This window comes from Temnothorax americanus, unplaced genomic scaffold (genome assembly GCF_048541705.1).
Source record: "Temnothorax americanus isolate GAGA-0224 unplaced genomic scaffold, ASM4854170v1 Scaffold149, whole genome shotgun sequence".
NCBI lineage: Eukaryota > Metazoa > Arthropoda > Insecta > Hymenoptera > Formicidae > Temnothorax > Temnothorax americanus.
In genome coordinates, this window is record NW_027509285.1 from 122037 (window position 1) to 149280 (window position 27244).

Below are 27244 nucleotides of genomic sequence, written 5' to 3' on the forward strand. Positions count from 1 at the left end.
AAAAATTAATACATAAATATATTAATACATAAATAAAATGAATAAAATATACATGAATAAAAAGTAATATAATATTTCTTATACTTTTTTTTCATTTCTTATATAATTATCACAAGCGATTTCTATTATTTAAATAAAACGCGCATGTATTTTTTATTTATGTGCATGCGTGTTGTGACATTTTTGCTTCGAATATTTTAATTAAGGGGATCCTGCAGTGACTGGCGAACTTCCTCGATGTCGATAATGTCAACCTTTCTAATTTTGTTTTCCCTATATCTGTCTTTGTCTAACGAAATGACATCTGTCCTTTTTTCGATTGCTCGCCATCTCTCGCAAGATCTGGCAACTACTGTTGCTGCTCTTCTTGTCATTTTGCATCCGTATTTGCATTACTAAAATAACTTTTCGATGGATCTTTTTTTGTACGCATTGAATCTTAATTCTACTTGCACGATATTATTCCTACATGTTTTCCCAAGGGCAGATGATAAACATTATGTATGTATAAAATGCAGAATTTTTGTTTTAAGTAAATATTGTCGTCAGGTGACAGCTGTATGTGCCCAAATAATAAGTATCATTTTTAATTTTTTGGTGTTTTTGATATAAAATTGCGTTTTCTACCCTAGATTTTTGTGCGTACTTTAATTCTAGACCAAAAACTTGCAATTCTGTAAAGCCAATTAAAAGATTCATCGAAAAACGATAATGTCGGTAAATCATACGGCTGCAGGATCCCTTTAATACATATTTCTTATATTTTTTTTCACTTATACAATTATCAAGCAGTTTCTATTAAGTGGTTGAAATAAAACACGCTCGCACAATCAACATCATGGCGAACGTTTGCCACGAAGAACAAAGACTCCGACACAGAGTGAACTTACTGTGCTTACTTATACTGTAGTCGCGCTGTACGGAAAGACAGCCGAACGCGCGTGAAACTTTTGGCTACGATTATAACCGGTAAACGTCCTTAAAGAATTGTATATGAAATAGGGATAGAAAAAACTGAAGAATTATAATAGATTTAGAAATAGCCCGAAGTTAGAGCTATTATACGGACATTTCTTGAGAAAAAAAGATTATATTTAATATACAAATATATATATTATAAAAATTGAATTAATTAATTTAACAATTAAAGTGTCATTTAATTCGACCGTGACTGGGAATATGTGACGTTATATATTGCCAGTCATGGTCGATTTAAATGACTTTAATTATTATTCTATATACTGGCGAAGAAAATTCATTATTCTGTTTATTATACACCGTTGACTGAAGAATCGGTGCTCCATCTTATAGTTGTTATTGCAATAAATATTACCACAGTCCCAGTGGTCGAATTGGTACGACACCCGCACGGTATACGGGAGGTTCCAGGTTCGAACCCTGGCTGGGGTAATATTTTTCGCAATAAAAATTTAAAACTATTTAATTTAGAAATTACATCAACTGACCAAAACCCATGGTCGAAATTAATAATGTCTCGATGATTGATCCGAAAAAGTGCTGTGTGAATCCGACAAAGCAGGTTGGCTCACAGTTTTTCAATGTTCACATCGAAATAAAAAGACTTATATATTGCCAGTCACGGTCGATTTAAATGACTTTAATTGTTATTCTATATACTGGCGAAGAAAATTCATTATTCTGTTAATTAATTTAGTAATTATTAATTTGGCGCCGACTTCAAACAATTGAAAGAGATTCTTAAAAGTATTACTCATTTTGCACCGATTTCAAAAAATTGAAAGGGATTCTTAAAAATATTATTTTATACTTTTTAAAGCTTTTTTCAATTTTTTAAATACTTTTTAGAGCTTTTTTTGAAGTCGGTTTTATCTTTTTTTTTTTAATTTTTATTTTATGCTTTTTTAGTGCTTCATTAAATCAATATAATGTACTAAAACCTTCCTGGAAGATTGCTCTATAGGACAGTAAAAATCGCATTTAAATCCGTCCAGTAGTTTCAGAGAAAATCGCGGACATACATATAAGGCCGAATATAGAACCTCGATCCTTTTTTTGAAGTCGGTTAAAAAAAAAACTGTTAATTTCGATAATAAACCATTGATAAATTAAGATGTATATTTTTTTAAAAGCTGTAGAATCAAAAGTGAAATGATTTATTCCATATATTATAACTTGGCACTGCTTGACGTGAGACAGTGCCGTGTCTGCTCTTGATTATACCGTTGTTATATTATTGTTCGTTAAATTTTAAATACGAGAAACGAATCCTATCGAATGCCATCTATTGGATAATCCGAATTTACAGTTTATATATAATTATATATAATTATATATAATCTACATGGATAAATGCTTCTTATATATAATTTATATGAAATCATATATAATCATGTCAAATTGTTTATGAAACTTTTATATATATTTAAATATATTATATAATAAAATTATATATTTTAATTGCCTGTATAATTATATATAATCATGTATAATCATATAGGGTTATATATACTTCCATATGAATCTTACATGTATCCATACATGAGTGCATATATGATCTATTGTTCAGATCTAGTTATATTTAGAATTATACATATATGCCCATATATAATAATATATAGACCCATATATAATTTTATATAAAGCACCAAATTTTATATATAATTACATATAATCATATATATTTATATATAATTATATATAATTATATGTTATCTTTTTTTGCCGGGTTATAAAAAAATTATGGTAGATATTTGAAGTGTTGTGGTAGCTCTAACTTCCGTAATTTTTTAGATACCGGGCTTAATTTTTTTTTTCAATGTAAAGTATCATTAAAGAAAGGTTGGTATTGAATTTGGCAATAATCGGTAAAAGGGTTCATTTTTTATAAAATTTTGAATTTTTTGAGAAATGTCTGTGATAGCTCTAAAACTTTTAAAACAATTGAAACTCTCCATTTTTTATTGCATATTCTTAAAGGTTATTTCGAGAGCTTTCCAAAACACTAAAAAATAATTTTTTTATGAAGTATTGCTTCCTCATAGAGGAAGCTTTGTAATGGTGAAAAAATTTTTTTTCGAGATTTTGATAGAAATAGGTTTAGAATGTTCTAAAATGTCGAAAAATCATATTAGTAAAAAATGTCCGGAAGTATGTATGTATGTGTGTGTGTGTGTGTGTGTGTACGGATTTTTGTACACGCATCTACTTCTACAATTTTTTAGATACCAGTTTGAATTTTTGCACACAAATAGAGTATCCTAGAAAGTATGTCCTCCTCAAATTTTATTGAAATCGGTCTACCGGTATAGATTTTATGCAGATTTTCCTTTTTTTGAAAAATGTGTTTTACGCTGCTGTTTTCTCAATATTTGAGATAGCGATTAATTTTTAATTTTATTATATTTTCCAGTTTTTTCTACCCCTATTTCATATATAATTCATTAAAATTTGATTGATCAGATCTCGTATTACACACATTTGAAATTTCGAAGAATTCGTACATACATAGAAGCTTTATAAAACTTGATCTGATCAACCAAATTTTAACCAATTATATATGAAATAGGGGTAGAAAAGACTGGAAAATATAATAGAATTAAAAATAAATCGCTATCTCAAATATTTATAATATCGGGCTGATTTTTTTTATCGATAAAGTATTGTTTTAGTTTTTAAATGGACAAGTATTTTTAGTATTTTTTAGTGAATGTATATAATTATTTACGCAGTCCCCAAAAGAGTTAAGTGTGAAATCAGAACCTTTGCTAACAAAGCTTCCTCTATGAGGAAGCCAAAACAAATAAATACCGATAATTATACCTCGAATAAAATAAAAACTTGCACACTTAGGAACTATGAGGAAGCAATGTGCAAGTTTCTACTTGCACAATTAAAAACTACGAGGAAACAATGTGCAAGTTTCTACTTGTTTGAGTTATGAGTGCGTGTACGTACATACATACATATAGACATTTTTTTAATGCAATTTTCCAACGTTTTAGAACATTCAGAATACATTGGAATCGAAAACTAAAAAAAAAAAACAATTCTTTCTTCCGTCTTTTTTACCCCTATTTCATATATAATTCTTTTGGATTTAGTTGATTAGACCTAACTTTATACGTGATCAAAGGTCCATACACGAGATTTACGAAAACAAAGCTTTCTTTATGAGGAAGCAGAGAGAAAGAGAGACAGTTACAGAAAAAAATATAATATACAATATAGTATACAAATATAGTATACAATCAATTTTTTAATACCCGGAAAAAAAGAATTAGATCTGCCGAGATATGACCAGATCTGGTTCATCAGATATAATTTAATCTGCAAATTGTCTCTGTCTGGCCAGATCTGAACAGATATAACCAGATCTGACCAGATATAATTTGATTTGCCAGATATAATTATTTACCGAATGTATCCAGATCTGCTCAGATATAATTAAAAATTATGAAGGAATGTAAAATGTTATAAAACCATAAATATATCGATTCAATTCGAAATTGTGTGCCACTTTATTATAAGCGTGCGATACAACTGATGATATATAAGTTGTACCGTACACTTGATTTATATACCATTTTTATACTATCGTTTGTCATATTTTAAATACGAGAAACGGATCTCATCGAATACCATCTATTGGATGATCCGACATTTGCACAGAATACAACAAAAAGGTCGGGACACTGAATTTTCTCGGAAAAATGACGTTTTCGGAAGAAATGTTTTATACAAAAGTTTTAGGATAGTTATCCATTATGTGGTGATATTGATTTGATCTTGAACGATTTTGAGAAAGTCGCATCAAGGTCATATTGAGTTTTCTAAACAGAGACCCCTATTTTTTATGTCATATTTTTGTAACCCTTGTCGAGACGTTTTCAAAACATTAAGCACCTTTCGTTAAGAATTTCCTGAAATATTTTATGTCATGACATTTTTAATATAAAATATGAGATATCTCATAAAGTATTCACTTTTCGATAACTTTACCTTCATACTTTTATACGTAGAATAATGAAAGAAATCTAATAATAATATTAATTTTTATTAATCTTTACATTTGCAATTTTACAAAATTGAATTTGCGTCTACAAAATAATATCAAATTTTTTAAAATAATTTTTTTCTGTTTTTTTTTTTACAACAATAGATTTCCGACTTTTTTGTTACACCCTGTATAACCAGTAAAAAAATAATTCCTAGATATTAATTAAAGTAAAAAATGTAGTCTCTAATAATTTTTATTTGAGTTTGTAATTATTTATGCAAGTCTTTAAATAACTTCAACAAAATTTTTAATGTAATCTACCTATTAAATAATAATCAAATTGAGAATTTTTTTTACTTTTGTTTATTCATCATCTGTAAGCTTACAATGTACGAAATAACTTATATTTCTGTGATTATCTTTTGTATTTTAGATATAAGGCGAATTGATGAAAATGCTTTTATAACAAATAACTAACATTTTTTTGTTTATAAAAAATACTTGTTTTCTGCAAATTATATCTTTATCATAAATTATTTTTATATAATTATATCAAAGATATTTAATTGAATATCTTTAATTTGCTACGTATAAATAAATTCATATTTATATATTTAAATATCACATTAGACGAATATCTATCATCGAACACTTAATTTATTATAGTTAAACATGGCCAGATATCGTCATACCTAAACAGTTTTCGATCAAACAACCTCAGTTCGATTTATATCTGGACAGATATGGTCAGATGTAATGTATTTTGGATCGCATTCGAGTATAAATATGGTTATATCTAAACAGATACAGTCAGATCTGGACTGTTTCGATGAAATTCAATCACAGATATGGTTCGATCTGAGCAAGATATGGTCCGATCTAAGCAGATATGATCCGATCTAAACCATCAATGATCAGATTACACTCCATATATTGTTATATATAGTTATATATGAACATATGACCAGATCTGCGCAGACATGAGAAGTCATATCTGAGCATATCTGACCAGATAATCTGGTCAGATCTAATCCTTTTTCCCGGGTATATATCCTTTATTTACTTTATTAAATGCCAATATCCTTAATGTTTTCAAAATTGAATCGTATAATTTTTATATAATTTAATTTCTCTAAATTACATATTATTGTGCATATATATATACAAGGTGTATCGTAAGATGTGGGGCCCACTTCAGTGGACAGGAGATCATAAAAATAATGAAAAATAATGAAAAAAGTTTATATCAACATGTGTCCTATTTGACCTTATTTCCGAGTTACAGTCATGTTTGTACTCCAGTAATGTAGAGCTGTTATAAAAGGTAGAAAAATAGTTACATTTGGTCTGTATTTGTAAACAATGCTTGATATATTTTGGATATTTTCCGATTTTGTTAATTTCACACATTCTATTGATTGAGTTTACTTACTTCAGGTTTTACATTCTTTTGCTAGAAATACTTAATAATTAACTAATTTACTATGTGTTAGAAGTACCTAAGAATGAAAATAAGTATTCAAATCAGAAAATGACAGACATGCATTTGATGTATAGACTTGTCGATTGTAATTCAGTCGAAGCAAGACGTCTATTATATACGCGGATTGTTTTCCTAATAGACATCTTCCAGACAAGAAAACATTCCAATGATTACATGAACGCTTAATTACGAGATACAGAATCATTTAAAAAATACGACGACTGCAGGCTTGCATTCAGACCGAAGATGACCACTTTCAGCATTTTTCATAACGTTAAACAGTTTTACATTACTGGAGATGACTATAACTCGGAAACAAGGTCAAATATAGTACACATGTTGATATAAACTTTTTTTATTGTTTTTGTATCTTCTATCACCGTTAAAGTGGGTCCTACATGTTACAATGCACCCTGTATAAAAAAGCATTAAAACAAAATTGTAAAATATCAATAGTGTATGAAATATTTTATTTTTATTTTGGTGCGCACGCACGCGCGTGCGCGCGCCCGCGCACACACACACACACACACACACACAGAGTGTCTGGTAAATACCGTGCTCCTCTTATGGGTAAAAGGTAGAGCAGATTAAACTGAATAAAAAGTCTTTTACCATTTTGCGATTATGGCAATACCTATAATAAATAATAAGACATTAACTCTCGCAGGCCACTTATTTTTTGCATATCGTAAGCCACACTGAGGTCTAGAGGACCTCAGCTAGTCTTCGCTCATAAGTTCCAAAAACATCAATGTATTATAATTTATTTTTTTTCCAATCGATCCAGCATCACGCGTCATAACGCGTTCATGTATAATCATTGTTTAATACAGAGTGTTCCTCCTAATGTCTCGTCGCGCGCGTAATAACACCATAAAGGCTCTCCGCACAATCAAAAATCTAAGGAACAAAGAACAGATATTAGTGATTAGAAATAAGAAATCAGGAATAAAGCTAGTGTAGCATTGATACATGGTTTCCTATACAGGTTAAAAATCTATTGCTTGTGCATGTTATTCTCTATTTTTGTTGCCTGTGCATCCAGCTTTATTTCTGATTCCTTAGTCCTAATCGCTATTCGCTAATATCTGTTCCTTGTTCCTTATATTTTTGTTTGCGCGGAAACCTTAACGCTAGGCTGTCTCTTCTCGTCGAATCGCGTGGACACACGCTGATTTGCAGATCTTTATTAATTAATTTATCATTAATTATGGAGATTTACAAAACGGTAAAGGACTTTTCTATTCAATTTAACTCGCTCTACCTACGAGAGATGGCACCTTAATTACTAGAATTGTACTTACCTGCGTATTCTTGACTAATCAATAAACTCATTTTTACTCCATCCTGCTCTAGTACGAAGGATACGATATCAACACAACAGTCGTATGTCCTTATTTCATCCGCAGTACTGGTATGTTCGACGACGTTCAATCAAGGTAGATAACATTTTATGATATTTGTGATTAATACAATAAATATATCAAATTAATCGAATGTTCTAAAAATTTCAAAAAATTATCTAGAAGCGTATTAATTTATAAATTAACATATTATTTGTATCCTTCTAATAATATATAAATATAAATAAATAACATCAATATAAATTTATATGTGTATATTATACCTATGTATTTTTTATATTTATATTGATAAATTTGTTTATAATTCTGATTTTGACATGTTTTTACACCATAATGTGTGCAAAAATTTGTTTCTATTCTGTTCACTTTTCTCTTTATATTTGATCACATTAGAAAATATTACTACAAAATTTTTGAAATATTTGATCAAAAAACTTTGAACATACTACAAGCTTATTATAAAAAGTATATTCGAAATTTAGATATATCCCAACTCTAAGTCCAAATGATGTAGCTGATAAAATAATAATGGCGATGAGGTGTAACGAGAAATATGCCATCATTCCGGGCTACTTACAAATTCTGCTTACTCTAAAGTGGTAAGTAAATTGTTATTTCATTATTATATTTAGCCGCTCATACAAAAAAACTGCATAATCAATAAAACGCAGGATATTTCCATGGCCATGCGTCGCTATGTTTCTTCGTGGGTTGGTCAGAGACGCTTCGCCCGGCCACGAAGATAGCAAGTTTGTAGCTGCAACTAGAACTGCAATTTTCGCGGAAGAGGAATGTACCGTACCGCCATCAAAGGATCCGAACAGCGCGACTATCCATCAACAATTAGCCAGACGTATATCCAGCTCCGAAAGAAAGCCTTAAACTTTTTTGCTCCGTCACGGTTTTATTATCGGTCTAGAATGTATTTTGTCTCTTCCTATATCACGTCTCCATCTTGCAACCATGCAGCGTTGGCCTTTGGTTCTTTAATATGTTTTGATCTTTTCAATTATTTCGGTGAATGGGAAATATAAACAGAAATACTATTAATTTTGACGAGTAGAAATGTACTTGCACAGAGTTTCTCCCTCTTCAAGCTTCTTTTTGCAATGCCTTCAGCGACTGGAATGGCAGGTTGATCGATTGCTAGAAGAGAGGAAGAAGCTCGGTGCAAATGCATTTTAATCTTACCAAAACTGGACAGTATCTTTGCTTTTGATTGTATGACTTACAACATTTTATGTTGTTAGTACAACATAAAAAGCTTTCACATACGTGACGATTTCGCGATAATTACGAATTGTTTCGAAATCGTGTTGATACATTTAGAAGTGTAGTCTTTGCTTAATATTGCGCAAAATTGAATTCCTTGCTAAGCAGAGTGCGTTATACTTATTTTAATTCAAAGGCGTGGAAAACATGCATATGTAACAGTAACAGCATTTCGTAATAGCGATTCCTACGGTAATCCTACGTTTTGCATCTATGCAAATTCTATAGTAATTTCATAACGCTGAATGTAGATCTTGTAAAAACAAGATCAATGAACCTGAAGCTATTTTTGCGGCCTTTGGCGTGAAGTTTTACCTTTTTTACATGAAAAAATATAATAAATAGGTATATGGTGGAAAAATGTGATACTGAACTTGTAAATGATGTCAGTACTAGATATAAAAGTAACATTAGAGTATTTGTAATTTTATGCTACATTGTAAAAACATGTTACCGTAATGTTAATTAAACAAACTGTTTAATAATTTTACAGAATTTTTAAAGATTTTGTTTTTCTTCTATCCGTTATTTTATATAATATTGTAAGAGATATTTACGTTATAAGAATAATGTATATTATTGTATGCTGAACAAATTTACTTATGATTGATGTATAATGCAATTTGCGCGTGGTTTAAGCTTCAGTTTTCCAAAGCGTAATTTTAAGTAATAAATTATGTAATATCGCTCATTGAACCGATATTATATTTGATTGATATAAGGATGTCAGAGTGTGTAACATGTGTAATATGTAAAGTTTATTTTAAAAATATGTAAACGCAAAGTTTCCATATCAGAAACAAAAAAACCTTTCAGGTAAATTATTTATATCACAATATCTTCGAAATATCCATGTACGAAGTATTCGTATACAATACCTATATATGTTGAAACTGTAAAATCTTATCTCTTATTTTCGATACTACACGTATATATACATATGTATATATATATATATATATATATATATATATATATATATACAATATATACATATATATATATACAATATATATATATATATATATAGGTATATGTATATATTGCTTTTATATAAGCTGAGAGCATTGTAATATCTCCTCTTCTTTTAAAAAAATAAAAAATTAATTTTTTTATTATACAATTTCTATATTTGTCTTAATAATAGATTTTTACAATAAATATATATACAATAAATTTCAGCTTAAAACATTTTGATAAATCTTTAAACAATGCCATAATTTATCTACCTTTGCAAAGGTGAAATAATGAAAATAGATACGTGTTACGGTATGTTGCATAACCATTTTGTACCTGTTATGTCATGTATTTTGTACTTTACAACACAAGAAGACGTAATAAATTCCACTTACCTTATACTTGATTTTTTTGCATGAACAATGTTAAGTACCTATATACAGAAATTTGTCAAAATGTTTTCGTTGAGAAACATACTATATTTGCTTCTTTTGACCACTACGATCGTTCTTGCTTTCATTATGGTGTCATATAGCGATTGGTTAAATATGATTGAAAAGAATCATTTTCTTAGAAATCGTGCAATTCTTTCGGGTGTAATACGTAGCGTCGTTTCTCGTGCGTAAACGCAATTAATAACACGAAAAGACTAACTTTCACTGCGACTTCGTTACTTTCTGCTTCGCGACACGCCGAAAGCTTTTCACTTCTCGCAGTTATCATGTAATGATTCAAAGTGAGAGTTAAATTATACTTGTGCGTATTTGACGTAATAAAAAGTTTTTAACATGTATGATCCTGGAAAGAAGTTTCTGCACGGAAGATTAAAGAAATAGAAGAAAAAATAAAAAGTTCTTCAATATGAAACGAAATAGTTCGAAAACCTCCAAACCAACTGACAGCGAAAATTTGAACGTAGGAATTGGCACTACGATGAGATTTACTTTTAAAAACGGAGACAGCTACGAGGGAAAATATCAAGTAAACGTTGACAGACGCACCTTAGTTAAACAAGGTTAACATTTCGTATATTTAGCGATTATGCAATTACCAATATTTTTTTATCTGGCTCAGTGAGTCACGCACTGATATATATCCATATTTGATATCGCGATTTTTAGACGAGGGAGTGTACACAACTGATAATTTCGACGTGTACGACGGTAAATGGTATGACGATAAATTTGGCAGCGATAAATTTTACATTCGGTGACTAATTTAATGAATCGTTTTGACATAACAGAATGTGATTCTCATAACAATTCTAAAAAAGCGTATATATGGTAATAATGTCTATTTTTTTACAAGATACAATAATAATGCACGCTATAAGGGGAATGTTGACGCGAATGGAATGATAAATGGTACAGGAACATATATTTTTCCGGATGGGTCCTCATTGACGTCGGTATGGTCCCGAAATAAGCCCATCTCAGACATTGTTTACAAGGAACCGCTTGGATATAAATGGACATCTACAATGATTTCAGACAACGTTTGTATAAGCACAAAATTATGAATCGACGAAAATATTACAGTTTTTTTTACATAGATTTGTAGTTTTGTTGAAATAACTCTTGTCATTTATATACAGCATGTTACATTTACAACTGCTAATCAGTTTTGGAACGAAATATATAGAGAATCTTCAGAAGAAAACTCCTCTGCCTCTGTTCGACGTTGATGAAGTTAATGTAAATCACAATTATAATCGCGCAATTATTATATGAAATTTTAAGTAAAAATTAACTTATGGCACACTTTTTATTAAATGTATTTACAAATTCTAAACATATGACTGTTATATTTACAACAACAGCGAAATAAACGATTAACAATTATACGCGTTTGCTTTTACGCATAATAATTATTATTTTCAATCGTCCTTGTACATGGAAGGCACTCTAAAGCGAGTAGTGGCTGGACGAAAAAGCGGATTCTCGTCTAAAGCGTAAACCGTCTTTTGTCGTTCCTGCTCAAATTTCGCGTATTCTCTATGATCTTGCATCGAAGTCCAAGATCTACGATGAAAGAATTTTTTACGCTTATAGCATATACGTATAATTAATATCCGACACAACTTTTTATAGCTCTATATTTTAAACAGTGACTATTTTAAACGGTTTTTTGTGAGAAAGCGGTAACTTACTTCCATATTAATAAGCCTGTAATCCCGAGTAGCAATACGGCGCCGAAGACGATTCCCGGAATGAACGCGGCGTGCATCAGCGTGCGGCAAGTCTATAAGATTCAGGAAAATTAGAAATTCATAAGGGAAATTTTATTATATTTTACGATTAAATACTATATATAGTTTATAAGTTAATAATAATTTTATAATAATTAGATTTATAGGTCTATTACATTTGCGCTGTACCTTGTCGGCGATTCTCAAAATAACCGTTTTATCCGGTTGAAATTCGTATATGTAAGGTATGTTGCAGACAGTTCTATCTTGTACCGTCCTCACGAAACAGTAGTGCTCGTCATCTGCTTAAAGATACTTTTAAATGTTTCTCGAAAACACTCGTAAAATGTCTGCTTAAATATTTGACGTCGATATGAAAAGAGAACAAGTAGGTTGCGTCAAGCGTAAATTGCGCGTATACCTATATCCACCGTGTCCACTCGCTCGGTTTTGTAAAGAGTCGTATTGGTCTGACATAGTTCTTCCGCTTTCTCCGGATATTCGACTGTGACGTTCACGCAAGAGTTGTAGAGGATGCAAAGTCCACTGCCACCTGCGCTTGCAGACGATTCGCAATATGTACCTCGATAGTATAAACCATCAGCAGCTGTCTCGTTGCATCTATAAATACGTGTTTTTCAATAAAACCATCCTATCTAAAATTAAACCGTTTTAACATATCTCAAATATACTTTTTTCTTATATATATATATATATATATATATATATATATATATATATATATATATTTACAGAAAAAGAGTATTGATTTTATCTTACAATCTTAACTTCAACATAAAAGTTATGTTAATTGTACACATAATTAATCTTAAATTACGATCAGAATTACATTTCCTTTCTGTTGAAATATTTCAACATAATATCGGTGTTACCATTTAACACACATCCATATTATATTAAATTAACACAAAAATTTGAGTGGATCGTTTGGGACATGTAATTTATATTATATTTAACACAAATTTTCCAACAGTGTAATTTTTTTTACAACCGAAATTTATACTTATGCTATACTTACTTATACTATAGCACAGGTTGTTATAATAGGATTGTATAATAGTAGGATTAATTATGATAATATGTGCAATTATTATTTTAGTAATTAAATTATGATATTTATAAAGAAAAGGTATATAGTGTATATGTGCACGCGTATACATATGGCCTTTCTAATTGTAAGATTTCCGTGAAAGTTTTGGTTTTTTATTTCAGTCTGACTCTAGAAAAATATAATGGTTGTAAAAAAAATTACACTGTTGGAAAATTTGTGTTAAATATAACATAAATTACATGTCCCAAACGATCCACTCAAATTTTTGTGTTAATTTAATATAATATGGATGTGTGTTAAATGGTAACACCGATATTATGTTAAAATATTTCAACAGAAAGGAAATGTAATTCTGATCGTAATTTAAGATTAATTATGTGTACAATTAACATAACTTTTATGTTGAAGTTAAGATTGTAAGATAAAATCAATACTCTTTTTCTGTAAATTTTTATTCCCACTTCTGTTATAAAGTAAAATCAACATTCTTTTTCTGTAAATTTTAGCATATTTAATAAATACGTTCAAATTGTGTTTCTTTAACATATTTAAGAGAAGGCTATAAGGGTCAGACGCAGATCTCCGTGCGTAATGTCAGAAATAACTGATTTATTGGTCGTTGTGATTTACATTGATGTATCAATGGATCGATGTAAATCACAACGACCAATAAATCAGTTATTTCTGACATTACGCACGGAGATCTGCGTCTGACCCTTACAGCCTCCACTTCTCTTATTTTAATTTCGAAGGTCCTCATACTATTTTATTTAACATATTTTTTAAATTATTTTAATAACTTTTTACATTTTAAATTTGTTAAGTTTAATTAACATAGCAGGCACATGTTAAATCTATACATGTATGTGTGTATTGATTATTTTACACGAAAAATTTAACAACCTTTTTTAACAAAACTACAAAAATTTTTCAACAGTGTATGAAATCTTTTCCAAGTAACATCGATGATATTTTGTTAAATAAAGCTAATCGATCTTTTTATATTGGGTTCTCTCTCCCATTTAGTCATTTTGTATATAAAAGTATTTTGTATATAAAGTACATAAAAGTAAAGTTATCGATCGAGTTTACGGAGACATTTCGTATTTTGTTCTGACATATTTGAACATAAAATATGAAATATTTGTGAAATATTTCTTTTTCAACGGTATTTTAATAATTTTACGCACCAAATAAGAAAATAAATCGATTGACACAAAAAATACAAAATTACACATTTAAGAGAAAATATATATAATTTGCAACGTTTTAAAGTAGTATATTAAAACGCTCTGTTCTATACGCAACAGTGAATAATAGAACTATAATGTTTATGCTTTAAAAAAATACAATTTACAATTATATGTTGCAAATTATAAATTATTCTTTTATTACAATTATATACTTTCTTTACATTAACCGAGTCATGTTATTATTTTATGTATAAAATATTATAGTCATCGCAAATTAATATTTTGCGAGACATTTCACACACACATTTTATATATATATGTATATATCAAAGTATGAAATAAATAAGTATAATGAAATAATAAAACAAATAATATTTCATAAACTATTGTTTTCTAGATTAACATTGCCTTAATTAACACTTACATTCAAAATATCTCGGGAAATCGATTTACGTCACAAAATTTTCATGGTTTTATTCAAAAAATGCAGATAATTTTGATAATGTTATGACTTTAAAAATGTCAGTCAAGGTTAAACTAAAGTCATGATTTTACGTAACCCTCAAAATCAACTTTTGTTTAAAACATTTTTTTTCAAGAGTACTTTGTTTTCGAGTTATTCAACATACATCTATTGAAATATTATATAAATCACTTTACGCGTAAGAGAGATGTTTATCTATTATACGAACCGGCATTGTCCGCAATCACAGTATCCGTGACCAGCGCATACTTCTTTGCTGCCAGGAGCAATGCAAAGTTCGTTACCAGACAGACATTGACAACCGCTGCCCTTCCATCCATCCAAGCAGTTGCAAACACCACAATCGCATATACCACGACCGCCACATTCGATCCCGTCGGTCTATCAAATTCGATTTTTGTAATCGACCAATTATGCTAATAACTCTTTGTAATTTTATTAATTTTTTATCATTTAATAATACTTTTCATACTTTGTCGCAAGGGGAACATTCGCAGAAGCGCCCATTGTATCCCTTGTCGCAGCTGCAAACACCGCAAATGCATTCACCTCTGTTTGAGCAAATCTCCTCGCCGTTGGTGCATTGCAGCCTATTTTCTATCGAGAAACTCTCATCGCAGTTGCAGGTATCTCCTGTAAAAGAGAGTTTCACGCGATTAACATGTGTATAAGTATATCCGAGACGTGACAAAGATATACTTCCGGATAAAAATGCGCAAAAAGAAAGACAATGTTACGTGCTCCTACCAGACCAGCCAAAGTCACATTTGCATATACCGCACTCGTTGACCCCGTGCTCGCAGTACGAACTTTCTACGTTCTTGCAATCACAACCGCACAAAAATTCTACCTCAATTCGCACTTCGGACGCCTCAGACGCTAACGCGTCCTCAATCACCACCGTTTGTCTCTAAAACGTGATAAGCCGAGTATAAGACATTTATGTGAAATATCTCGTATTGATACTATTAATGTCCTCGTCCTTCGGACAAACGATTAATATAAAACAATTTAATAAAAGAAACTCAAAGAGAAGAATAATTTCTTACGTTTAATATAATTTTAGTCTCGAAAATGACTTGCTATAATTATTTTTAAAAATTTGAAAATAGATTTGAAGAAGAACGAGATATTTTTTTCAACATAATTCGGTATGCACGTGCCAGAGAAACGTTTTATTTTGCTCAAAATAAAGTATACTAATACAGCTTTTAATTCTCAGGAGAAATCTAACGTGAAAGTTGAGCTTGATAAGATTTCCGTGATCAAATGTTGCGCCTATTACGTCGCGAGAAAGTTTACGAAAATTTTTTATGAGTTAAAAATTTTGACAATAAATTCAATTTTCAATTAAATAAAATTTTTCTTTCATAAAATAGTCTTTCTTTGCAAATTTTACTTCAAATTTTCCAAAATTATGACGCAATAGAAAGTCTAAGGCCAAAATCGTATTCATCATCTTTGAAAGGCTACAAGAGATAACTATTATCTTTTCCTTTGCATTTCTCCTTATTTTTATTTTGTAACGGAAAAGTTGTATAAACGTCATATTTAAAAAAAAAACGCCAAGTTTTGCCTCGCAAATAATATCTATATGTTTTTAAAATGTTATACATTTATTTTTTTTAAACATAAATTTAAAATTTTTTGTCATCAAGAGGTCCATAATTTGCATAAGATTTGGTGTTTTTTTAATTTTCTTATTTAATGAAATTAAACAGAATCAGATCTAGAAAAGTAATTCGCATTATACAAACACAGCTCACCCAGAGACTTTCATTTCTTGGACACTCGTCAGTCGATATGACGACTTTGAACTCGTATACCTGACCCTCCTGTATACCGTCGCACTCGGACGTATTCGATTCCACGCTCGTCTCGCTTCCACACGCGGAGAGGTACCTAAGATGCAACGGACCGGTCGCATTGTCGCGCAACACCACTTTACTCACTATCTCGTGGTAAGCGCTTTCGATGATCTCGAGGATGTTAGAGCTGTTACGTGTGAGAGTGGCGACCCTGGCCTGCTGCTTCAACAAGTCGGCGATTAATTCGTATTCGTGACGGCGATCTTCCGTCACGGCAAAGATCAGATTGACTTTGCGCTCATGCAACAATCGAGACACCTCCGCTAGAGAGGGATAATCGTATTTCTTCGCCAAGGAATACTGTCCACGTTCATCGATGTGACACTGAAAGTCTTGACGTTCCACTACACCTCCTAGCTATTACATAGAAAATATTCGATTTTATATCATTTTGACAACTTAAAAACTCTTTTTTTTCCTCTTTTTTTCTTTCTCTTACCTTTCCTTCGCCAGCAAAATGTAAGAGTCCATCGGTCGCTACTAGCATCAGCTTCCGCGCTTGATGAGCCCAACCAACTTGTCGATCACAAACAATTGCTTGCACAACCCCGTCGAGACCACCCTCCAGATTATCGACGTTGCCGGTCACCGAACTATAATTTACCTATAACTCGTGTATATGTCATTCATAAGTGATAGACGTTCAAATTTCTTCTTTTTTTCGAAAGTTTTTCGTAAAAATTTGTTTATATATTTTTAAACAAAATTGTTATTACTTATAACGTATGTACACAAAAAAAATACAGGATAAATTTTAAAATAATAATATATATTAAAAGTATTATAAAAAATATCCTTAAATCACACACACACACACACACACGCACGCACGCACGCACGCACGCACGCACGCACGCACGCACGCACGCACGCACGCACGCACGCACGCACGCACGCACGCACGCACGCACGCACGCACGCACGCACGCACGCACGCACGCACGCACGCACGCACGCACGCACGCACGCACGCACGCACGCACGCACGCACGCACGCACGCACGCACGCACGCACGCACGCACGCACGCACGCACGCACGCACGCACGCACGCACGCACGCACGCACGCACGCACGCACGCACGCACGCACGCACGCACGCACGCACGCACGCACGCACGCACGCACGCACGCACGCACGCACGCACGCACGCACGCACGCACGCACGCACGCACGCACGCACGCACGCACGCACGCACGCACGCACGCACGCACGCACGCACGCACGCACGCACGCACGCACGCACGCACGCACGCACGCACGCACGCACGCACGCACGCACGCACGCACGCACGCACGCACGCACGCACGCACGCACGCACGCACGCACGCACGCACGCACGCACGCACGCACGCACGCACGCACGCACGCACGCACGCACGCACGCACGCACGCACGCACGCACGCACGCACGCACGCACGCACGCACGCACGCACGCACGCACGCACGCACGCACGCACGCACGCACGCACGCACGCACGCACGCACGCACGCACGCACGCACGCACGCACGCACGCACGCACACACACACATTTATTAAGGATGTATTACCTATACCTTCCCAGCCAAAAGCACTGTAATCTGAGAAATCCAATATATATCGGTTGTATTTGTATGCATACTTTAACGGCTTACTACTATTTAATATTATAACAAGGACATTAATGTTACTGATTTAAGTGATTTTAACAATTTTTTATGATTATTAACAGCGTATTTGTAAATATTCTTAATAGAGGCTCAAAACTTTTGGCTAGGAATCTTCCCTTAATCTAACTGCTAGAAATAAAAATCATACATGTATAATGTGGATAAAGACAGAAAGTAACGGTTAATTATGATCAAAAATATCACGCAATAGTATAAAATATTATTATAAAATGAAAATAATACGCTAAATACGAGAATAAAAAATATAAATATAAATATCGAGCAAATAACACAAGAAGACGTGGCAACACCGCTCGATTTTAACTATTTTAACTGTTGGCTGCACTGAACGCCCGACTGCTATCACATGACTGTCATAGTATCTGTTGTATATTGACAGCCGATTATTAGAAAAGTGTAGTTAAATAAAGAATGTTGAAGTGAATAAAATCCCGCTTTTTTAATATATAAGGGCAAGTGAATTTCAGATTCTGTATATAAACATCGGCTGAAAATGTCGGAAACCGGCAAAAAAAGGCGAAAAATATCCATATTAGTTACCGTTGAAACAACGACGTTGCCACGTCTTTACGCGTCTTCGGCGTCAAACGCCAAAATCTGCGAGAGTGCTGCAGTTTTTACTTTTTTTCTCAGAAACTAGTCAGTGAATCATCGTGAAATTTATAGAGAACCTGTGCCAATGTATCCTTTATACACCGTAGATTTTCCGAGATTTGTTTTCTATTTTTTCTTTACATTCTGAATGTATATGTTTGATAAAATGTCAATCTCCATAAGAACACATACAAAATTAAAAAATTAATATCTTTTAAACGAGTCAGACAATCAATCTGAAATTTAACACAGGTTTTTAGAACATATAAGTGCACAATCTCTGTAAATTTCAGCTTGATCCCTTTATTTTGACTGAACGGACATACATCCTTAAGAACGGCACTTTCTGTTCTTTCTCGACTTAAAAATATTTTTCGGTTATATATCTATATAATATTTAAAACAATTCGAGATTTTTGTTATATAATTTCCAATAATTTTATGTCTAGGTCTCACATATATCGCCAATAATTAATTTTAATAAGATTATTTTGATTTAAATTAAAAAATTCAATAATAAACAGATTTTAATCAATATATTTTTGTATATTTATCTGTTTTATTCATTTATGTCATATTTTTATATTTTACTATCTCTATATATGTTCCACTTATTACCCACATAGTAAAATATATCACCAAGATATCTAAAAGATATCTGAATGACGGAATATCTGATTGCGCAAGATATCATGAAAATATCTCAGAAACATCTCCAAGATTATAAAAAGCCACGATAATTTTATCTCAGATATATATGATATCTGATTCTGTATGTATGTCGGATATCTATGCCTCATTTAAAAGCAGATATGTTACATACAACCCAAATAGCAAGAAGAAAAGAATTTTTTTTTAACTTTCGATTTACGAAATTAATTCTTTTTCCATATTTATTCTCTCTTCTAAAATAATTTTTAAGAGTTCATAAAAAATCCATTTTTATGTCACCAATTCTGAGTCTTTCTTCAAATATAAAAGAAGTTCTTTTCATAAAAATTCGCAATAAATTCAAAATTATGCTTCGATACTATTCCAGTATTTTGCATTTTGCCATCTCTGCACTGTATGATATCTCGGAGGTGTCACGAAAAATATTAGAGCCAAGTATCTCACAGGCTCGCCTTTTATCCTATAGCGCGTAAGGATTTTTGCTTACGAGAAGGTACTGGCGCATGGAGCCGCATTGCGGCAGCACATGTTACTAGCGCTCGCCCAAGCAAACATTTTCTAAAGTCCCCTCGCGGCATGTTGATTTCGCGCCACGGTCGTTACCTCCGACGTAGCCCCAGCAAAAGTTTTCTAAGTCCATGAAAGTAGTGACAAGACCCTCGAAATTAAAAAGAATAAGGAAAAGGCTGTAAAGGTCACACGTGATTCTTCAAGCGTAGTCTCAAAGCAATTTTATTCACAATAAAACAATCCGTACGTTTCGACTCTAATTCGAGTCATCCTCAGCAGTAATTCAAATTAGAATAAACGTTCTCCTTTATACATAGCAAGTTTGCTGTTTGGAAATTTGCAGAAACTTACGACTACGATAGCCAAGTCTGTAAAATTAATTTAATGTAAAAATCCAGACAAGTTCACAAGTTCAGGAAACTTACCAAGTAGTCTGGAGAACAGAAAAAACAATAGTATGTGCCACACAAAGGCATGGTGAGAAATTATGTAAAGAGCGATCCGGAGATCCTGTCGCCTCGACGCAAGCAAACGATATGAAACCGTATAACACGCAGCAAGAAGTCTCAAGTCAAGAGTCGGTACAATAAATAAAAGTGTAGGTCAGGGACAAATAACAAAGGTAAAAATCGATATTTAAATACAGAATATTAAACGCCAATTCTACCGAAGGGCAAAGACATCTATAGGCATGTTTTTACAATTTGTCTAAAATAGAAACGTATGCGTGGTGTAGAAACTCTGTGTCAGTTTACGAGTTCAAACTGTTCTTTTGTAATTTTATATGTAGCATTTCAGAAACTAATCGCTTAGATGAGAAGCTCTCTCTGTCAAGGATTTCCACATTTTCCCAATCAAAGTCGTGATCAAAATTGATTCTATGCTCAGTTATGACGGATTGAGTTGCTGTATTTCTATTAATAAGATTACGATGTTCCGTAACTCTCGTTTTTAGTTGTCTCAAAGTCTGCCCAACATATGTGGCGTCACAATTTTTACAGGAAATTTTATATACAACATGCTTGTTTGATTGGGTGGGGAGAATATCTTTCTGAACTCTAATGAACCTTTTCAATTTATTAAGACTAAAGAAAGACAAGTTAACATTCAGATCCTTTATCACACTTTTGAATTTCTCCGATATATTAGGAACATATGGTATAGTAAACCATTTACCCCGACCTTCTTCAATCGTAGGTGGAGGTACGTTCTGTTTCTTGGTACGTTCCTGGAGCAAAGATTTGATTCTCGTATTAATGGTACGTATTGAATATGAATGTTAACGGATGGTCGTTATTTAACAAAGTGTCAATTATTAGTTTAATATTCTTTTGATGATATTTAGGGTGTGATAGTATAAACGCCCTATCAACCATGCCAATAACTGTGCCTCGTTTTTGAGAAACGGGGTGTTGCGACAAAAAATTCAGGTACCGTCCAGGTTACTATACCATATGTTCCTAATATATTGGAGAAATTCAAAAGTGTGATAAAGGATCTAAATGTTAACTTGTCTTTCTTTAGTCTTAATAAATTGAAAAGGTTCATTAGAGTTCAGAAGGATATTCTCCCCACCCAATCAAACAAGCATGTTGTATATAAAATTTCCTGTAAAAATTGTGACGCTACATATGTTGGGCAGACTTTGAGACAACTAAAAACGAGAATTACGGAACATCGTAATCTCATTAATAGAAATACAGCAATTCAATCCGTCATAACTGAGCATAGAATCAATTTTGATCACGACTTTGATTGGGAAAATGTGGAAATCCTTGACAGAGAGAGCTTCTTATCTAAGCGACTAGTTTCTGAAATGCTACATATAAAATTACAAAAGAACAGTTTGAACTCGCAAACCGACACAGAGTTTCTACACCACGCATACGTTTCTATTTTAAACAAATTGTAAAAACATGCCTATAGCTGTCTTTGCCCTTCGGTAGAATTGGCGTTTAATATTCTGTATTTAGATATCGATTTTTACCTTTGTTATTTGTCCCCGACCTACACTTTTATTTATTGTACCGACTCTTGACTTGAGACTTCTTGCTGCGTGTTATACGGTTTCATATCGTTTGCTTGCGTCGAGGCGACAGGATCTCCGGATCGCTCTTTACATAATTTCTCACCATGCCTTTGTGTGGCACATACTATTGTTTTTTCTGTTCTCCAGACTACTTGGTAAGTTTTCTAAACTTGTGAACTTGTCTGGATTTTTACATTAAATTAATTTTACAGACTTGGCTGTCGTAGTCGTAAGTTTCTGCAAATTTCCAAACAGCAAACTTGCTATGTATAAAGGAGAACGTTTATTCTAATTTGAATTACTGCTGAGGATGACTCGAATTAGAGTCGAAACGTACGGATTGTTTTATTGTGAATAAAATTGCTTTGAGACTACGCTTGAAGAACCGCGTGTGACCCTTACAGCCTTTTCCTTATTCTTTTTCTAAGTCCCCTCGCAGCGAGTTGCTTTTGCGCCGCGGTCGTTACCTCCGGCGCGTGTGTGCCGGGACGAATCGATATGGCGTCGAAGTCTTCTAGGATTGTTTTATTGGCTACGAATCGAATAAACTTGAGTTGATCTTTATAAGATATAAGAGCTATAACTATATGAATCGGCCATATTCGAATGCAAATGTTGCAGAGATGTCTTTTTCAAAGATATGTGATATCGAGTAATGTGATGTCCTGTAGATATTCTGTAAATATCTGAAAATAAGATATCTCAGATTTGACTTAAAATTGTAGGCATAAAGATATCTAGCTATATCTCAGATATATTTTGCTGTGTGGGTAAACAATACTTTAGTATAAAAATATTTATAGAATTTATGTAAAAAAGACATACTTCATGAATGAATCTTGGTATGTTGTCAGTGAGTTCTAAATGATGCCAGAAGGAATACAGCGGCTTGCAGACGGCGTTCTCGCTTTTACACGGATTTTCCTCGTGTTTTGGAAAGATGTATGGCATCAGAGGCTTATCAGCATAGCTTCCAAAACCGAGACGAAAATTCGTGGTAAATGTACCGAGGGTGTTGGCCATCTTCCAGCCTAATCCTACCAAAGTTTCCTTATCATCTTTCATCGACCACGTGAGATCCATGAGATAATAGAGATCCAATGGATAATTTCTAATTAAACAATGTGATTAAATAAAATTATGAAAATATACATACTTATACATATACATATACAGGGTGATCCACGTAAATCGATCATCTCAAATATCTCATTTGTTTTTAATGATACAAAAAATTGCCTAAGGGGAAAATTACACCATTCGAGAGGGCGCAATTACAATGACAAGAAAAGTTTTTTTCAAAGTTATTTTTTTTCAAAGATTTGAAGATCAAGATAATTTTTTTAAATGGTACTACATGTTTTTGATTGCGTGATTTTATAGCTAATATCGAGAAAAACTCAATAACCTATAACAACATGACCTTTAAATGACCTTGAAAATTACGTATGTTTAAAGAAAATTAAAAAATCAAACATTTATGCTGTTTTCAACACAAAAATTTATTGAAGAAAGTTTTCAAAATGATGTCCTCCAACTTCAATACATTTTGTAATGCGATACACCGACACAAATGATGCTCTTGCCCTTTCTATCTGTTCTAAAGTTATATTTGCACAAACATCCAAAATGTGCTGCCTCATGTTCTCCTGCGTGAATACATTATTGTAAACAATGTTTTTTAACATTCCCCACAAAAAAATTTAAAGGATTCTGTTGAGTTTTGACATAAAGAGTACGTGATTGCGTGTGAAAAAGAAGTTTTAATAGAACAGAAAAGTAATACAATATAAGCAGTATATATATTATAGCACATGCGAATGGTACAATGACCATATCACGTCTGAACGGCGCTGAACGATATATGTACGCAGTCGCGCTCGATCGCGCTCAATCTGCATTATGGACACCTGCCGTATGGAGACAGGAACTTCTGTCTCCTGATTCGCGTGAATTAGAGTGAAGCATGGTAAACTATCATATTCCAATACTTCCACTGTTTGCATGCTTCACATCAAGAATATTAAGTTTGCAACACAAATACTCAAAACGATTTTTGGTTAAACCTTTGGTAAATAGATCAGACATTTCTCTAATAAAATGAAACTTTACATCAATGTATTTCGTTCTTTTATAGAACTCAGGATTACGTATTAAACGAATTGTACTTTGGTTATCCACGAACAAAGTAGTCGGATGCTTTGGATTACAACCTAGATCGGTTAACAGTTGTCTGAGCCATACGACTTCTTTACAGGCTGTCGCAGCAGCCACGTACTCCGACTCAGTAGTACTGAGCGTCACTAATTTTTTACGTTGAGATGACCAAGTTACTAACGAATTGTTTATGCAAAACGCATACCCGGGTTGTGGACTTGCGCGTGTCCACATCCCCGGCGAAATCCGCATCGAAATAACCGCATAAGTTCATATCTACTTGACTTCCACCGCATTCGTACAATATGCCATGGTTGGCTGTACCGATTAAATACTTGAAAATTCTTTTCACGGCCAACCAGTGGCTGTGATTGTGTTTATTACAGTATCTACTCACGAGATTGACCGCGTAACTAATGTCGGGCCTTGAAACTAAGGCGAGAAACGTTAAGGAGCCTATGGCTTCTCGGTACGGTACATTCGTGATGCTATTTTCTTCGGATTCGACCTGACTAAGCGCAGTATTTAGATCAGTAGGTACACTATTACTCTTTGCGCCGGTCATCTTGAATTTGTTTATAATGTCTTTAACATACGAACTCTGATGTAAAAACATTGTTTTTGCAGCGCGATCTCTTTCTATCTGAACGCCAACAAACATACTCGCATCACCTACTGTAATTTCGAAAGATTGCTTTAGATACTTGAGAACTAAATTAATAGACTTTTTTATTTACTCGCAACAAGGCCATCGTCAACAAATACCGTTAAGTAAACCTTGTAACCGCATATTACACTGACATAGATACATTTATCCGCTTGACTCGCATGAAAATTGAAGCGTTTCAAAAAATCACTGAACTTTTTGTTCCAACAACGAGGGGCTTGTTTCAGCCCGTACAATGATTTATTTAACTTACACACCACGTTGTCACTAACGTTGACAACCTCCAAACCTTCAGGGATCTTCATGTAGATTGTTTCTTTCAAGTCACCGTAGAGAAAGGCCGTCTTAATATCAAACTGCGACATTTCCAGATCGAGGTGGGTCACTAGATATAATATAACTCGCAACGAGTCATATCTCACTACAGGAGCAAAAGTTTCAGTGTAATCGGTGCCGTATTTTTGCTGAAAACCTCGAGCACACAATCTCGCCTTATGTCTTTTTACGGAACCATCTGTATCTCGTAATACCTTGAACACCCACTTTGAGTCGATGCAACGTTGATTGACCTCTTCGAGAACTAGCGTCCACGTATTGTTCTTTTTATGAGCTGCTAACTCATCCTCTATGGCACGAGTCCATTCTCTTGCTTCAGGTCCTGTTGTGGCATCCTGGAACGTGGTAGGTATATTACATTGTATTATATTTGTCTCATACCTTCTCGTTTTCTTCAGAGAGTACTCCGTTCTCTGAGTATGCGGGTTGGAGTTTGAGTCTCGGTGTCGCTCTGCTCGGTTGCGTCTTCATCTAGTATGATAACAGACTTTTCAGTATTTTCATCTGGCTAATCTGAAGTCTCGCTTTTGCTGTCTCTGTCAGGAATACTCTTTCCAGAGGAAGTCGAATTCCAGAGCTTATACTTGACGAAGACGTCGACGATGAGACCTCGTTGAAAGTCACGTTACGTGAGACGATCACCTTCCCGGTTTCAGGATCGAACTACAATCTGTAGTTGGTCGAATATCAAGGCGAATCCACCAACTACAGATTGTAGTTCGATCCTGAAACCGGAAAGGTGATCGTCTTACGTAACGTGATTTTCAACGAGGTCTCATCGTCGACGTCTTCGTCAAGTATAAGCTCTGGAATTCGACTTCCTCTGGAAAGAGTATTCCTGACAGAGACAGCAACACGCACTTTCTTCGATTTCTTGTCCATCTTCTTCCGAAACTGTTTGTCTATAAGGACATAGCCATCTGTGCCAAACGTCTTGGCGTGTGATAGGTTAGGTTTTCTTCCGCACCACAGTTCGTAAGTAGCAACCTTATTCTTTGCAATTAAGGTACGGTTCAATATACATATATGTTATATATATGTTATAATACGTCGGCGTTAGGAGTATCTTAAGGAGGTTCGATGGCTTCATCGGAGGTAATAGTGGGACGCGGGGGTTCTGGAAACAACGCACTAGCGTTTGAAGTAGTGGAAATGAAGGGGATTGCTCTGATTGGTCGCCGCGTGCGTATAATGCGTGCTGCTGTTCACGTCGTTCACGACCGTGGCAGTCTAGCAGACGAAAAATCAAGCAATTTATGCTTTAATAATTAATTTTTCTACGAAATGTGCGGTAACCTTCCCCTTTCTTTCGCTCATTTATTTGTAAATTATTAAGTTACATGTGCATATTTTTCTTTCCTTATCATTTGCATTTTTTCTTGCACTTATTTCATTCTGAAGGTATATGCAATATATCATTTCCCATAAAAACCTATGTTAAAAATGCAGCCAGTTTCATAAAATTTTAATATGTTGCTTTGGAATGCAAAATAGAATTATGAGAATTTTTTTGGAAATTTTTTACCGTCCCGTTTTGAAAAAAATCTAATCCAAAAATTGTACTTTTTAAGTTTTTGGAGTAGATTTTTTTCAAAACGGGACGGTGAAAAATTTCTAAAAAATTCACATAATTCTATTTTGCATTCCATAACAACATATTAAAATTTCATGAAACTCTCTGCATTTTGTTGTAGCCATCGAACCTTCTTAATAAAAAATTTTCACATTTCGACTTTGCGTCG

At 33.3% G+C, this 27244-nt stretch overlaps 3 protein-coding genes across 6 annotated transcripts in view; 2 read left to right on the forward strand and 1 right to left on the reverse strand.

Annotated features, from left to right (window-relative positions):
• The window catches only part of LOC143894928 (epidermal retinol dehydrogenase 2), a 117057-nt gene extending 106599 nt beyond the window's left edge, over positions 1–10458 (forward strand). For both annotated transcript variants that reach the window (XM_077401609.1, XM_077401608.1), the window contains 3 exons: positions 7821–7903; positions 8311–8427; positions 8500–10458. In XM_077401609.1, coding sequence (XP_077257735.1) covers positions 7821–7903; positions 8311–8427; positions 8500–8710 — 411 coding nt within the window. In that variant the 3' untranslated portion in view covers positions 8711–10458. The remainder of the gene's footprint in view (positions 1–7820; positions 7904–8310; positions 8428–8499) is intronic.
• A 133-nt stretch (positions 10459–10591) lies between these two features.
• LOC143894931 (uncharacterized) lies at positions 10592–11607 on the forward strand. Its single transcript, XM_077401611.1, has 3 exons — positions 10592–11072; positions 11179–11266; positions 11366–11607. The coding sequence occupies exons 1-3, from the start codon at positions 10919–10921 to the stop codon at positions 11574–11576; spliced, it is 453 nt and encodes a 150-aa protein (XP_077257737.1). The 5' UTR covers positions 10592–10918; the 3' UTR covers positions 11577–11607.
• A 216-nt stretch (positions 11608–11823) lies between these two features.
• On the reverse strand, positions 11824–26980 carry LOC143894927 (integrin beta-nu). 3 transcript variants are annotated; one of them, XM_077401605.1, is made up of 11 exons: positions 25420–26980; positions 23168–23453; positions 17302–17466; positions 16761–17219; positions 15742–15904; positions 15467–15627; positions 15203–15375; positions 12667–12866; positions 12435–12547; positions 12207–12298; positions 11824–12078 (listed from the first exon to the last, which is right to left on the reverse strand). In XM_077401605.1, the coding sequence occupies exons 2-11, from the start codon at positions 23423–23425 to the stop codon at positions 11934–11936; spliced, it is 1929 nt and encodes a 642-aa protein (XP_077257731.1). In that variant the 5' UTR covers positions 23426–23453; positions 25420–26980; the 3' UTR covers positions 11824–11933. The 3 variants fall into 3 exon arrangements, with proteins under 3 accessions (XP_077257731.1, XP_077257733.1, XP_077257732.1); XM_077401607.1 differs by lacking the exon at positions 25420–26980 and having other exon boundaries at positions 17302–17472; positions 23168–23306; XM_077401606.1 differs by lacking the exon at positions 25420–26980 and having other exon boundaries at positions 17302–17455; positions 23168–23289.
• Between the last annotated feature and the right edge of the window lie 264 nt (positions 26981–27244).

Excerpts from the sequence above, each read along its gene's own strand:
- LOC143894931 (XM_077401611.1), top strand. The coding sequence starts at position 10,919 with ATGAAACGAAATAGTTCGAAAACCTCCAAACCAACTGACAGCGAAAAT. Across the intron at positions 11,073-11,178 it reads ACGCACCTTAGTTAAACAAG|ACGAGGGAGTGTACACAACT; the intron begins GTTAACATTTCG and ends CGCGATTTTTAG. Across the intron at positions 11,267-11,365 it reads AGCGATAAATTTTACATTCG|ATACAATAATAATGCACGCT; the intron begins GTGACTAATTTA and ends TTTTTTTACAAG.
- LOC143894927 (XM_077401605.1), bottom strand. The coding sequence starts at position 23,425 with ATGGATCTCACGTGGTCGATGAAAGATGATAAGGAAACTTTGGTAGGA. Across the intron at positions 12,299-12,434 it reads TTTTGAGAATCGCCGACAAG|ACTTGCCGCACGCTGATGCA; the intron begins GTACAGCGCAAA and ends TGAATCTTATAG. Across the intron at positions 12,079-12,206 it reads ACAGGCTTATTAATATGGAA|ATCTTGGACTTCGATGCAAG; the intron begins GTAAGTTACCGC and ends CTTTCATCGTAG.